Source organism: Colius striatus, chromosome 6 (assembly GCF_028858725.1).
Source record: "Colius striatus isolate bColStr4 chromosome 6, bColStr4.1.hap1, whole genome shotgun sequence".
NCBI classification, from domain to species: domain Eukaryota; kingdom Metazoa; phylum Chordata; class Aves; order Coliiformes; family Coliidae; genus Colius; species Colius striatus.
The window spans coordinates 19,671,286-19,686,851 of record NC_084764.1 but is presented as its reverse complement, the minus strand read 5'-3'; the positions used below and the strand labels follow the sequence as shown (position 1 = coordinate 19,686,851).

At 37.0% G+C, this 15,566-nt stretch overlaps 1 protein-coding gene across 7 annotated transcripts in view; it reads left to right on the top strand.

The window, feature by feature from the left end:
* The window catches only part of RALGAPA1 (Ral GTPase activating protein catalytic subunit alpha 1), a 133,857-nt gene that overhangs the window by 30,573 nt on the left and 87,718 nt on the right, over positions 1–15,566 (top strand). For all 7 annotated transcript variants that reach the window (XM_061998463.1, XM_061998462.1, XM_061998461.1 and 4 more), the window contains exons 12-16: positions 163–300; positions 5,628–5,776; positions 5,918–6,047; positions 6,822–7,059; positions 9,217–9,378. In XM_061998463.1, the coding sequence (XP_061854447.1) occupies positions 163–300; positions 5,628–5,776; positions 5,918–6,047; positions 6,822–7,059; positions 9,217–9,378 (817 nt within the window). The remainder of the gene's footprint in view (positions 1–162; positions 301–5,627; positions 5,777–5,917; positions 6,048–6,821; positions 7,060–9,216; positions 9,379–15,566) is intronic.

Below are 15,566 nucleotides of genomic sequence, written 5' to 3'. Positions count from 1 at the left end.
TTGCTGCAAAGTTCTTAAAATATAGTTGTGTCTTTAAGATGTATCTTAAACACCTCTCTACCATTGTTTATTATTTAATATCTACATATCCTTTTTCCTTTACTATAAAACCAAAATATGAGTCTACATATCTGTAGGACTTTAAGGAAACATATTTTTCAGAAAAAAGGGATGAACTCCAGTCACATTAGAAGTTCAAACTGGGCAAGAAATGGATGTTATGAAGATGCTTTGCATAAAATGTCAGAAATTGATACTGAAGAGCAAAATGTACGAGCTGGAGTTCAGTCAGTATTACAGGTATGAAATAGACTTGATGTCTAATTTTTGTTCTAATAATAAAGCTCTTGTTATCAGTACATGAAGAGTGGAATATAATAAAATAGTCCTCCAAGGAAATCCCATGCTCTTTAAAAGCATCTCTGATTTTTAACAAATTATTTGAGGTTTTAAAAGTGTGATGATAAATAGCATTAGAGGTATGGCAGTGGTTCACTGTATCTTTATTGACCTTAAGTAGGCCAGTGTATACACAAGAATTGGATAACTCAGTAAAAAAATATTTTAAGTTTGTGTCAGGACATGTATTCTGCTCTGTATTGCATCACAGAAAATATAATTAGCATTGGAATGCCACATCTTTGTATTATTCTAATTAAATATTTAATGAGAATGCTTAGAAGTTTTTTTTTCTTTTATGCTATTTATCGCCACACAAAATACAACCAAACCTGTGGTTTGACTGATCTGAATAATAAGGTGTATAGGTGTATTTTTGCAGGAAAGGAGGAAAAGGAGGTAGAAGGTCTCCATGGATGAGAAAGGATCTGCTTGGAAAACTCAGGCAGTAAGCAACCATCTATGTGAGGTGGAAACAGGGACTGGCTTCTTGGGAAGAGTATAGGAACATTGCCAGAGCATGCAGGGGTGCAACTAGGAAGGCTAGAGCCCTTCTAGAATTAAATTTAGCCAGGTATGTTAAGGATAGCAATAAGGCATTTTTCAAGTATATCAGCAGCAGATGGATGACGAGGGGGAATGTGAGCCTGCTGCTAAACACAGAGGGTGCCCTGGTGACTGAGGATGCAGAGAAGGCTGAGGTACTTGAATGCCTTCTTTGCTCGAGTCTTCACGGCCAAGGCCAGCCCTCAGCCTTCAGTTCTGAGGCCAGTCTTATTCAACATCTTCATCAACGACCTGAGTGAGGGGACAGAGTGTACCCTCAGCAAGTTGGCTGATGACACCAAACTGGGAGGACTGGCTGATTCCCCAGAAGGCTGTGCTGCCATTCAGCGGGATCTCGATCAGCTGGACAGGTGGTCAGAGGAAAACCTCATGAGGTTCAACAAGGACAATTGCAGAGTCCTGCATCTGGGAAGGAACAACCCCATGCACCAGTACAGGCTGGGGGTTGAACTGCTGAAGAGCAGCTCTGCAGAGAGAGACCTGGAAGTCCTGATTGTTAATAAGCTAAACATGAGCGAGCAATGTGCCCTCCTGGCCGAGAAGGCCAATGGCATCCTGGGATGCATCAAGAAGAGTGTAGCCAGCAGGTTAAGGGAGGTTCTGCTCCCTCTCTACTCTGTCCTGGTGAGGACACATCTGGAGTCCTGTGTCCAGTTCTGGGCTCCTCAGCTCAAGAGGGATAGGGAAGTGCTGGAGAGAGTCCAGCACAGGGCCACCAGGACGATCAGGGGACTGGAAGCTCTTTCATACGAGGAAAGGCTGCAGGAACTGGGGCTGTTTAGTCTGGAGAAGAGGAGACTGAGGGGAGATCTTATTAACATTTACAAATATCTAAATTGTGGATGTCAGAAGGTTGGAGCATCCCTTTTTTCTATAGTAGCTAGTTACAGGACAAGTGGTAATGGGATGAAGCTGGAACACGAAAAGTTCCACTTAAATATAAGAAAAAACTTATTTCACTGTTCCGGTGAGGGAGCCCTGGCACAGGCTGCCCAGAGGGGTTGTGGAGTCTCCTTCCTTGGGGTCTTCGAGACCCAATGTTTCTCTGAAGTTGAGGATATAGAACATCAAGCATTTATGATTTGAACATCTTTGAAATGCTCTAAAGGTCGTATAAAATTTGTGCATTTTATATATATGTACAAGCACATACCACCATAAAGGTGTGTATATGACTCTAATGTCTGTAATATTATTTTTCCAGAAGAAAATGAATTCTGAATGAAGTAAAATAGATACGTGCATGTGCCAGTCCCCTGAGTACTCCTTTACCATGGGTGACCATGCTAATTAGAACTATTTTTACCAGAGCTTGAATGATTTCCTGAATAGGGTTGCACAGCATCACAGGATCATTATGATTGGAAATTACCTTTAAGATCGTCAAGTCCAATGACTAACCTCACACTACCAGGCCTGTCACTAAACTAAACCATATCACTCAGCACCTCATCTATATGTCTTTTGAATGTCTCCAGGGATGGTGACTCCATCACCCTGGGCAGCCCGTTCCAATGGTTAATAACCCTCTTGGTTAAAAAGTTCTTCCTAACGTCTAATCTAAGCCTCCCTTGAGCCTATTTCCTGGTGTCCTCTCATTCATTATACTAGAGAAGTTGAGTCCCACATCACTACAACTCCCCTTCACGTAGTTGTATAGAGTGATTACATCTCCTCTCAGCCTCCTCTTCTTCTCTAGGCAAAACATCCCCAGCTCCCTCATCTGTTCCTCACAAGACTTGTTCTCCAGACCCTTCACCAGCTTGGTAGCCCGTCTCTGGACACACTCCAGCACCTCAATGTCCTTGTAGTGAGGGACCCAGAACTGGACACAGTATTTGAAGTGTGGCCTCATGAGCGCTGAGTACAGAGGGACAATCACTTCCTTGGTCCTGCTGGTCACAGTATTTCTAATACAGGCCAGGATGCCATTGGCCTTCTTGGCCACCTGGGCACACTGCTGGCTCATGTTCAACCAACTGTCAATTAACATCAGGGCCTTTTCTGTAGAACAGCTTTCCAGCTACTCTGCCTCAAGCCTGTAGTGCTGAATGGATTTGTTGTGGCCCAAGTGCAGGACTTGACACTTGGCCTTATTTAACCTCATGGGATTGGCCTTGGCCCATCGATCCTGCCTGTCCAGGTCCCTCTGAAGAGCCTTCCTGCCCTCAAGCATATCTACGCTCCTGCCCAGTTTGGTTTCATCAGCAAATTTACTGAGGGTGCACTCAATCCCCTCATCAAGATCATTGATAAAGATGTAAACAGGCCCCAGCACTGAGCCCTGGGGAACACCATTGGTATTTTATTGCCTACTGGATTGAAGTCAGTTCACTACAACTCTCTGTGTCTTGCCACCCAGTCAGTTTTCCACTCATCTCGGAGTAGGTCCATCCAAGCCATGAACAGCCAATTTCTTCAGGAGGATGCTGTGGGAGACTCTGTCAAAGACCTTGCTAAAGTCCAGGAAGACCACATCCACAGCTTTTCCATCATGCACCAAGCAGGTCACTTTGTCATAGAAGGAGATCACATTGGTCAAACAGGACCTGCCTTTCATAAAGCCACATTGGCTGGGCCTGAACCGATGGTTATCCTGTGTGCGCTTCAAGATAATCTGTTTCATAATCTTTCCCAGCACCAAAGTCAGACTCACAAGCCTGTAGTTCCCAGGGTCTTCCTTCCAGTCCCTCTTGTAGATGGGGTCATGTTTGTCATCCTCCAGTCCTCTGGGACCTCCGCAGTGAGCCAGGACTGCTGGTAGATGATGGAGACTGCTGTGGTGAGCACTTCCACCAGCTCTCAGCACCCTCTAGTGGATTTCATCCAGTCCCATCAACTTGTGTGTGTTCAAGTGGAGCAGCAGGTCACACGCTATTTCCCTTTGGACTAAGGGGGCCTCATTCTGTTCCTCATCTCTGTCTTCTGACTCAGGTGGATGGGTGCCCAGAGAAGAGCTGGTTTTACTATTGAAAACTGATGCAAAAAAGGCATTAAGTACCTCCCCCTTTTCCTCATCCTTGTTCACTAAGTTTCCCCCTTCATCCATTAAAGGGTGAAGATTCCCTCTAGCCCTCCTGTAGTTGCTAATACATTTGTAGAAACTATTCTTATTGTCTTTTACAGTAGTGACTATCTGAGCTTCAAGTTGAGCCCTAGCCCTTCTAATTTTCTCCCTACATGGTCTCACAACATCATTGTAGTTCTCCTCAGCTGCCTGACCTTTCTTCCAAAGATTGTAAATTCTCTTTTTCCTCCTGAGCTCCAGCAGAAGCTCCCTGTTCAGCCAGGATGGTCTTCTGCCCCACCAGCTCATCTTCTTGCACATGAGAATAGCTTGATCCTGTGCCTTTAAGATTTTCTTCCTAAAGAATGTTCAGCCTTCCTGGACTCCTCTGCCCTTCAGGGCTGCTTCTGAAGGGACACTGACAACCAACTTCCTAAACAAGTCAAAGTCGTTCCTATTGTGCTGTACACTGTTATATATAAAAATAAATTTAGTAACTGAAATCACTTTCAAATTAAAATATTAAAATAATTTAAACTTCATAATCTTTGCAAACAATGACTATTTAGAATATCGAGTGTTTCTGAGAAAAGAAACAATGAAGGTTTTTTATCTGTTTGCATTGTATTATTAAGGTTTACAAGTATGAGAATGTCTGGGAGATACTTCACATTGAAGTTTTATAGACCAGCAAATACCACTTTTTTGGCCCTAAACAGAGTCAAGATGGGATTCTAACTCAATACCCTATCTGAATTTGAGAGGTTTCCTGACCTGGAACCACATTTGATTTTTTTCTGTGAATCAAGAATTCATGACTTCTATCTAAGTTTTCCTGTCATTTAATTCTTTGAGAGACTTATTTCGAGGTACTTAGAGTAGGTTAGGTTCATTAGTTGAGGCTAGTGAATGTAAAGGTGCATGCTAATTAGTTTTAGTTATTAAAATCCAAGGCTATCAGTAGAGGAAAATTATAAGTGTAGAACCAATCATTTCCTGTACATATGTATTAAGACAAAAAATATTTGGAAATCTGGGGCTCACTGTTTTTCATATACTTCCTAAACCTATATAAAAATGTAACACCACTTCAGTAATAGCTCCTGTAACTCCTACAGTATCCTTGCCTTCTTTTTTTTTTTTCTCTCTGAAAGCCCTAATTCCATGTCCACTGAAGTCAACTATTTAGGAAACAGGATACCATTTCCAACTTTTGGTAAGCCTTCCTGATAACAGTGACATGAATGCTTTAGTTTCCCAGAGCATAATACAGGCCTTGTCATGCTGAAGCACACACTGGATACCAGGACTATTTCAAGTAGTTGAGCATGTATTGTACTAGTAGTTGCTGGTTTTACAGGTAGAACTTTTGAGCAGTGGACTTAACTGGACTATTTCTGTCCATCATATTTAAATAATTATATTGAGTAGTTTGTTTTGCCATCTGTCTATGAGAGCAAAAATATGTTTTGTAGAAAAATGGAGGAAAAAAAAAAAGTCTCATTGCTTTGTCATCATGTCAAGCTAACCTATATTTAATACACACTTCTGACTACGTACGCAGCCTTTTCTGTTAATAATAGATATATATCATGGTTACTATAAAATGAACTATCAAAGTGCTTCAGACTCATAAATCTACTCTCTTCTACAGGTTTTTATAATCAATTCTTCAAATATATTCTTTCTTGAACCTGCAAATGAAATGAAAGCTCTACTGGATGAACACACTGATATGTGTAAACGCATCCTTAATATCTACCGACACATGGTAGTCCAAGTGACTATGGACAAGAAGACATGGTAAAATGCTAATGCTTTTATCCTAGATTATTAGTTCACAAGAAAATAATAGTCAAGTTCAGTTACTATTTTTAGAAATATCCTGGTAATATGGGAGAAATATAATAAAATGGTAACTCTAAATGTAATATTGTTTTTCAGGGAACAGATGCTACTTGTGCTGCTCAGAGTTACTGAATCTGTGCTGAAAATACCACCCCAAACTTTCTTGCAGTATCAAGGAAGAAAAAACTCCACTTTAGCTGGAAGACTTGCAGGACCTCTTTTCCAGGCAATTAAACATAAATTCAATTTTATTAATTCAGCTTAATTTTTTCTATAAGATTAGAGTCAATAGCCACTGTTGGCTGGTTTATCATCTTAAATCATTGATCGTGTTACCGAGGCAATGTAAATGGTATAGGTAGTAAGAACTGGCTACATTGGCTACTTTCTGTCCTATATGTAATGACACTGTGACAACAGTTTTTGTGGTACTGTGAAGTTAAAAAATTACTGTCCTTTAGTTGAATTGGGATAACTGGCAATGTGTGCAGTTTTAGCTTGCTTCCATTGCAAAATTAGCTCATCAGCACAAAATTTTCTGTGTCATCCATGCCTAACCGAATGACTTTTTTTTCAATTCTGTACAGTAAATTGTAGCAGATCCTTTAAAAGTTTATAGTTGCAGAGTGCTGTTTGGTGGCTTCTCTGTAAAAAGGATCTGTGAAGTCTCTAGACTTCCTACCTCTCTTTGGTAGGAAAAAAAAATGATACACAAGATAGGAATGCCAATGAGAACTAACTGAGAACAGTATTACAAAACTCTTTGGCAAAACTTGTAGCATATCAAAAGATCTTTTATGAGTCAAATCAGGTGTACCTGTATCTAAGTCAGAAGCCCATGTTAACATAACAAAAAGTCATGAAAACTGTATATACTGCTAAGGTAAAGAATGTCAGGACTAGACAGAAATTTCTGTGGCAATTAGGAACTTCCTTTTAAGCAGTAACATTTGAATGTTCTCATGTTCAGAACCCAACTTTTCTCACTTCATTCTTTCAGACTCTTATAGTAGCTTGGATCAAAGCAAATCTAAATGTGTACATCTCTCGAGAGCTTTGGGATGACTTGCTGTCTGTAATGTCATCATTGACATACTGGGAAGAGCTGGCCACTGAGTGGTCACTGACAATGGAGACACTAACTAAAGTATTAGCTAGAAACTTGTATAGCCTGGACCTCAGTGACCTGCCCTTGGATAAATTAAGTGAGCAGAAGCAAAAAAAACACAAAGGCAAAGGTAAGACAGCACTATATTTGTATCACTTCAGTTTGAGCTGGAGTCACGGGATGTTTGGCGCAGTATAATTTTAGTCTAGCCTTTTTAGTATACCTAATTAGGCATCTTTATCACCTGAAATAACCGTGTTTCTTAATGATGAGACTGCTTTTTAGAAACACCACAAATCCTTACATTAAGATTCGGTCCTTCAAATAGACATATATGGAATGTAGTTCTTAAAGCTGTGCTGAATTAAGCCTAATTATACCATAGTAGATTATGCCTTTCTCCTTTTATCAGTGTAATTAAATACTTGACACCTGATCATAACTTCTTAAAAGTAAAAAAGATTACATGTTTAGTAAAAATTAACTAGCTAGCAAGTGGCTATTGTAAGCACAAGAGGAATATTGATATGGAAATCGAGTTAATGTTGTTCAATGATGAAATGTAGGATGAATGTAGTTTTGTTTGGGTACTAATTCATCACTAAGCCATGGTAAAGACAGATTTTGTGAAAGTGGCCTTGTTGGATGATATTAGAGAAAGGATACTTTTAATGATCTATATGAATGGTACTAGTTATTAAACTGATTCCTAAACAATGCAGGAAGTATTCTGTAGAATATAATATGGGGAGATGAGATGGCTACTTGCTTTTAAGGGTACTATAGTGGAATTGGTAAGGGACAGAAATCTGTCCTCCTGGCTAGACGGCTGAATTGAGAGTTGCAAAACCTGGATTCTCCTCCCAGGTCAGAGACTGATTTTCTACATGTGGCCATCAGCAATCACTTCTGTAAAACATGGGTAATGATACCATATCCTTCAAAAAGTGCTTTGAGATCTAATAGTGAGACAAGATTATGTTTTGAAGGCGTAATAAAGGTGGTAGAAAAGTGTAATTTCTAATCTACTTTTTAATCTCTCTAAATTCTGATCATTATGGTTCTCCAGTCAAACCTGAGGGAAGGTATTTCCTACTAATATCCTAGGGTTTGTCACTGACATTAGTTTTATGTGGATTTTTTTCTCTTAAAGGGGACATTCCTGTAGGGTGTTTTTGCTAAAAACATTTCATGTACTTCCAAACTTCTCATCTAGGGCAGAGGCATTATTCACACTTTTGTTCTTCTGATGTGTGACAACAGGACAAATATATGTTTCTCTGTAGTTGGCCCTGAGAGGTTTTTCCAGATGATGCATTTTTGTTTTCCTATACTATACAGTTTTCTTCTTTTTCTTGCAAAAGACACAATTGAAAAACTTTTTTTTTTAAAGGATCAGGTGGGATAAGAATGTGTATAGTTATTTGAATATAGGCTTGAAAAACATTTTGAACCATTTATATCACCCATGTAGGGCCACATGAGAAGAGCTTATGTTCGCCTTCAGTAATGGAGTTCCAGAGTAAGCCTCTGTTGTTAAATACGAGTTGCAGAGTTAACTCTATCTTTGAAAGTAATAAATACTGTACAAGTTATGCTGATTTCTTTGGCCCATTCATTTGCTAATAGTAATGAACGTCATGTACCACGGCTCACTTTCCAAGAAGATGCTTGTAATTGTTTATCAAGTATAATTTTGAATTGTGTGAGTTTAATGTAGATGAGGAAACACATTGCAAATATTCTTCAGTTTACTTTTTTAGTTTTACATACAATTGCACCTCACATGAACTTTATTTACTTCAGTATAAATGGCAAATGTGATTTGTTTTCCATCTTTTCTTGAACTTCATATAGTATTTTTGGTGAATTTCCAAAGAGTTTTGCTCTGTGAGCCCATCATGCCGTTTTTTGCTTTTTCATTTCATTTTCCTCAAACGTCACAAAATTATTTGTAAAAACTACTACAATATTAGTGGTTTATAATGTGTGATTTTTGTGTCTTATCTAATATGCCACAGGAAAAGTTTCTATAGTTACATATTTTATCAGCATACAAGCTTGTAAACCTAGTTTTCTTGTGGTTTTGCACTTGATTGGTTGGAAAAGGAAATCATAATACTTCAATAGCAGCAACACTTCTGAAGTATTTCAAGTATCCCTCCCTGTTAATGTTGGCTGCATGGTTTTGTTATTCTCTCCAGCTTTGAACTCTTTGAAAGAACAGCTACAAATATCTGGTGATACCAGAATAGAAGTAAATAGATTTGAAATTCTATTTTTCCAGGAGCTGGGCATGAATTTCCCAAATCTTCTGTTGATAAGTCCTTTTCTAGAGGATGGAGCCGTGATCAGCCTGGACAAGCACCGATGAGACAACGCAGTGCTACAACCACTGGCTCTCCAGGAACAGAAAAGGCAAGGAGCATAGTACGGCAGAAAACAGTTGGTATGTATCTGTAAAATCTGATACAATTGACATTTGAGAAAGGGTAAGGAGCTAATAACTGGCTTTTGTAGCAATGTGGATAACTTCTGTCCAGAAAAGTATACTATCTATAGTAGTTAAACATGTAAATTATGCATCCTTACATACTTTGAGGGTAGTTGAGTAGCTTGTGGTTACTAGAATTGCAGTTACTACAAATGAAAGTAATGCAGTCGATGTATAAATGAGTTTGATCACATGCTTAAGCTGGATTGGAAAAATAATACTGTTGCATGTATATGAACAGAAAGAAACTGTAATGGTTTGAGTAATGGTATAGATAGATGGGCAGCAGAAGGCATTTCAAGTACGTGTTTTCATGAACTGCACAAAATAGATTGAGATTTTCCAGCTGTGCAAAGTAAATTGTGAGAAATATGTATATGTCTGCATAGTTTATAAAATATGCTGTCTTTTACTGTACTCTGTATCTTGTGTTAATGAAAGATTTTCCATTTCTGAAGTCATCTATTTGTCAACTTTATTACTTGCAGATATTCTTTCCTGTGTTAGAAATGAGTGATGTTACACAGTGCCTTAGATGTATTGCTTAAAAGAAGACTCATTTGTATTTGTATGATATGTTTAAAATCTCTTAACATGAACTGGACCACAAATTTATTCACTCTGTTGTCTCATCTGAGTGCTCTCTCTTACTTGAGGGAAAATTAAGCTATTTTTACTTTCTTATTTAAAAGAAGAACCTTTTAATGAGTATCTCTTGCTTTTTTACTATCTTAATAGTAGTAGTACTTTTGGTCATTGGATGATACTTCTTGGAAGCAGGTACATACTGACAGTTTTAGAAACTGGAGATGCATATGGACAGTCGAATACCTAATTGTGCTACCTTTCCAGAAATTAACATTATCTTTCTTTTTCCAAAAATATTTGCAATTACGTTCTTAAGTCACAGAGGTTATCTAGACAAAGGAGTTTTTTTAGTATTATTCAAAATTCTCCATTTAAAAGAATTTCTTTCTTGTAAGGCTTTTGTTAATGTGGGAGAGTTAATTGTTCTATAAGCAGTGCACACGAGAAAATGAAGTTACTACTCCAAAATTTGTCTTTTTCATGCATTCAAATGCTACACAACTTTTCCTGTATCTCATGCTGTCAGCATCTAGTTTGACTAATGTTTTCCTTATGGATCACAGATACTTTAAATGTAATTTCTGCTTTTCCGTAGATAGTCTGTGATTAACTGTTGTGGTATTTTTGTTTTAAATCTTAATTGTCTTAACAAGGTAAAGCGCATGGTAAAATTTCTCCTTCCCAATTTGTTAATATATCAGATATCCTGACAGAAGGTTATGTGGTTTTGTTTTGCTGCTATTTGAAAGATGGCTATTTATATGATGTTACCGCTAAAATAACTGACATTTATCCTAATCAAGCTATATATTTACCTAGTTAGCAGGAAACTAATCTGATTCTAGTTTCATTGTACTTCAGCTTCAGTGGTTTTGTTCCTTTCCTCCAATTGTCTTACATATTTGATATTTATAAGCTAAGTTTGTATTATCAGTCAGCTCTATCACAGCACTACTAGGATGATTTTAAAAGATTTTTGAAATGATTTACCAAAGCCAGACTCTCAAACTTTTTAATTTTTAAAAAGCGTTAATGAAGACTTTTTTACAAAAGTGTGTGTCTTAAACAGTTGATTATTATTGTCACTTTGGTCTGCTAAGAGAGCTGTTGGGGTGCTTTTTAATCTGTGTCAGTATGCACAGGGTGACATAATAAAAAAACTGGTTTATATTCACAATAAGTGAAATTTTCTATACAACATTTTGTTGGTCAGATCTGCTCCTTCAGTTTAATATTAGCTCCACAAGTCTAGAATTGAGTCAGACCTCAGATATATTATGTGATATCTGATATGTAGCATATTTCCATTGACTCTGAGTAATACACTCTTTATATCTGAGTAGGGGGGAAGTGCATGTTGACTATTTTATGGTAAGAAAAAGTTGGGGTTTCTTTTTCATCTGTTTTGTGTTGTACACATTTTGTGTACCTCTCTGCACCTCTATTTTTGAGCCATCCTCATTCCAGCACACATTTTTTGCTGCACCAAATTTCTGTGTGTATGTGTGTAACTAAAAAAAAAATCACAGCTTTTCTGATACGCAGTGTGTACATTTTTAGCTTGAACTTATGTAAAGTGATTTTTGGAAAAGGGCCTTGAAACATGATATGCATATGGGTTGAAAAATCGTCTGTAGGGCTAATACAGAATTTGTGGCTTAGGCAGCAGATTCTAGTCCCATAGAAATATTGAATCAGAAAGAACTTACTGACCTATTGTTCGTCTTGTCAGATTATAAACTGTCAAATATCTGGTTCACGTTCTGGTATTAATTCTGCCTCAACTGCTTAATTGAATGTGACATATTTAAAATAATAATTCCCTGAGATCACACTTTACTTTTACAGCAATCTCAAAGTTACTTTTGTTTTCAATAATAATACAATACAATTTTTCCTTCAAAAGTTTCTATAAAATTTCCACCTTCCACATTATAAATGGGTTATTCTGCCTCCAATGCTACTATCAGTGTAATACGGTGGAAAAGATCCAGTCATAATACACGGGATATTTTATGCTAACATTTGTAATCAACACAGTATCCAATCCCAAAAGCTTGGTTTATTTAGAATGGTAGAGTCATTTAGATTGGAAAAGACCTTTAAGATTTACTATGTAGCTTGTTATTTTTTTCTCTTGCCTATATTCATTTTATGATGCACAATGATGAGTGTAAGGCATCTATCCCTGTATCCTGAATTTTGTTATTGTGTCTCTTAAACAAAGAGATGTTAAAGCCTTACACATAATTGTCTCTTTTTTTTTTAATGGTTTCTGTCTTTACAAACTAAGTTGAATAGAGAGTGGCTTCAGTCTTAAAACATGTCATTCTGAATTGTGTTTTCAAATTAATGTTAAGATTCCACTTAAGTTGTGCTGCATTTGTCGAATGTGTTTTCTGCTCTATGTACATTGACCTACCCGAGTAACCTGCATATTGCTGTTAGGGACAATTCTTTAACCTGTTGTAGAGGTGTGATGTGTTCAACCTTCACTGCACTCCATTCATGTACTTCTGATTCCCATACAGATCAGGAGCACTAAGATTCTAAGTCTCTGTTCCATATTGTTTTGAAAAAATATATATAGAAAAGTTCAAATGCTGATTAAATATTGTACTTAAGTTATGTAAGATGCACTGAATTTTCCTTAAAAAAAGTTCATAAACTATTCTAAAACAAGTTACCAAATTTACAGCAGTTTGAAAAGGAAGCTGCATGAAACAATGACCTTTTGAAGAACCCATGTGTACTTTGAGACTGAACGCAGTATTCGTTCTTTCCATGTCTGACAAAGGAAAACATATGTCATAAAGATTCATTTAAAATCTATTAGAAAAGAGATAGATACAACCTTCCATTCTGTAGGAGGGATATGAGATAGTGAAATAGGCTTTGTTTAGCAGTTAAAAGGTAGACCCATGGATAAGAAACAATTCAATGGTTTTTGTTGTCAAACAATTTCATTTCAGTCACTTCATTTTTAATGTGGAAATGAAAGTTATATCACAAATTTCTCCACATAAAACTGGTCATTTTCTCCTTATGCTTTTGAATCCATTTTGGAGAATCAAGAATTCAAAAGTATGGGTACTTGTAAAAATCAGAGATGCTTTTTCAGGAGTAAACCAAAGGAAAGTAGAAAAATGCAAAAACAGTCTAAGTTGCTTTCTCTGCTAATTTCAAGTTCTGAGTGCTTGTGGAGTGACTTTGATTTTTCAACCCCTGATGCAATGGGAAAAAAGTGTTAATTAGCTGCTTGATTTTGAATGCAAAATCTCTGTAATTGTCACAATAAAGGCATTGTTGCTGCTTTACATAAAAGTTAAAAACTCAAAATGTCTTATGTGTCCACTGATTTTTTCTTTCTTACAGCTCTGCCAGTATCTGCCGTGCTGAAATGTTTTAATTTTTGAATTTTCTTCCTTTTTATCTTTGTTTTCTCTGTTGCTGCTTTTTCTGTGACACAAGCCTCTCATTATAGTCACTCTTCTTTTTTCCTTCCCCACTTCTTTCTTTTCCTTTTTAAAGCCATGAGAAGCCGATCCATTGGTGAATGTGCTCTGCCATCGGCCTATATACGCAGTGCTAAAAGTGCTCCTGTTCTGATCCATACTTCCAAACCCTTCTTGCCTGATATTGTTCTCACTCCCCTTTCTGATGAGCTTTCAGGTAGTGCCACCTCTGCTAATTTCTGCACCCCCTTTATCACTTTTTTAAACCTTCTGCTTTCAAATTCTGCTAAATCATTAAAGTTTTCAAAGTAAAAGTACTTGGGGGATGGGGGGAGAGGGGAAGAGATTAAGAATGAATATTTTGAGTTGTGTAAAATACCATGTTATTTTGCAATTCATTCTGGAACTGTTAGAAGTTAGTGCTGTGCCAATGTTTACTGTCATAAAAGTGAAAATTACAGAAATGTCTTGCTTTTTCAATTTATTGGTAAGCAGTAATATAGCATCTGCCTACCGAAGAGTACAACTAATCTGAAGTTTTTCTTTGTGATCAGCGAGAGAGGGAAAGGAAGAACATAATTTTACATTGATTTACCGTTTACATCTTCCTGTGTAATTTTTCAAGTTCAGTGATGTTGAGCAGACAACGGTGCTAACAAGGAACTTAAGCTCCCATGAAAAAAGAGTGTCTGAAGTATATGGTGCCATATAATGTGCTTTACAGTATACCTGGGTTTTATTAGTATATAAAAACATTAACAAATCTACACAGGTGTAAATTTTGAAGTGCTGTGGTTTTGGTGGTGTTTTCCAAATGGCCCATTTTTCCCAGAGTTGCAGTTTTCTGCAACGTTATGTTTAGTCCAGCAGGATAGATGGCTAGAATTTTTTCAGTAGCTTTCTTTGGGTAATTTTCTTTGAACAAACACGATCAACAATTAGAATTAGCAGAGATTTTGAAAATGCATGTATGGAAGTTACAGGTAATGGTGTGGTTTTTTTTCTTGTACTCCAACTATTATATAGATATAAATTAGTAGCATGTTAAGACTGACAGTCACATTATGCCTTTGTCTCAATGAATGGGGAAAAAAAAACCACAGTGGGAGATTATATATATTCAAAACTGTCTACAAATATAAGGACTTAATGGCAGGGGGTTTTTTGTGGAAGATGTGTTTTCTGGCTTGGGCTGTTTACCCTTTCTATCTCTCTTGCCTGTCTTTATTACCCAAGAAGTATCAAGAGCTGTATTTATGTAATTGTATTTTATTATATTCCAAAATTAAGTCTTGTTGTGTAACAGAAACTCGGTGCTGTAGTGTTCAATCTGAAAAGATAAATAAAGAATCAGGAAAATTCAAGGAACCCACTCATGAAAGACTAGACTTTCACAACAAAAAGTTACGAAATATTTTAATGCAAGCCTTGACATCAGAAACAAAGAATAAAAACCCATAAATGATATATAATAAATTAATAAACATGAGTGAAAATATGTATGTCTTTTGAGATATAAATTATTAGAACTTAGAAGATAGCATTTTTTTTTAGAGATGCTACATAAACAGTCTATTGGAAAATAGGTCTTACTTGGCCATAACATTGTTGCAAATAGTCAATTCTTAACAAAGATCTTAAGAGCACCTGCAGAAAGGAATGCACTTACACAGCAAACTATTATTTTGTCGTATAGTCACTAATACTTAATTACTGCCTTAAGGAGGGCAAAAGTGCTTTCACAGTCAGTTTTGTCATCCGTGTTTTTGAAAAGTTCTGGTTTGCATCGTCTAATGTGTCCCAAACCTGATGACTTTCTTGCTATTATCCTTTCTGTCAATACTTACCTGATAAAAAAGTGCATGACCAATGTCATTCTTAAAAGAGAAATGGTTTTACAGACCTATGTACTTTGAACATAGAAGTCCTAGGCTCTTTCAGATTTTGATATCTTGTCAAACACATGGATTTTGAAACAGCTTCATGATGTGCCCAAGAATCTTTAGCATTGCCAGAAAACGAAAACACTCTAGGGAGGAAAAGCAAGCTATTAGAATGTTGCTGGGGAAGCAACAGAGCAAAGGAAAAACTATCGACCAG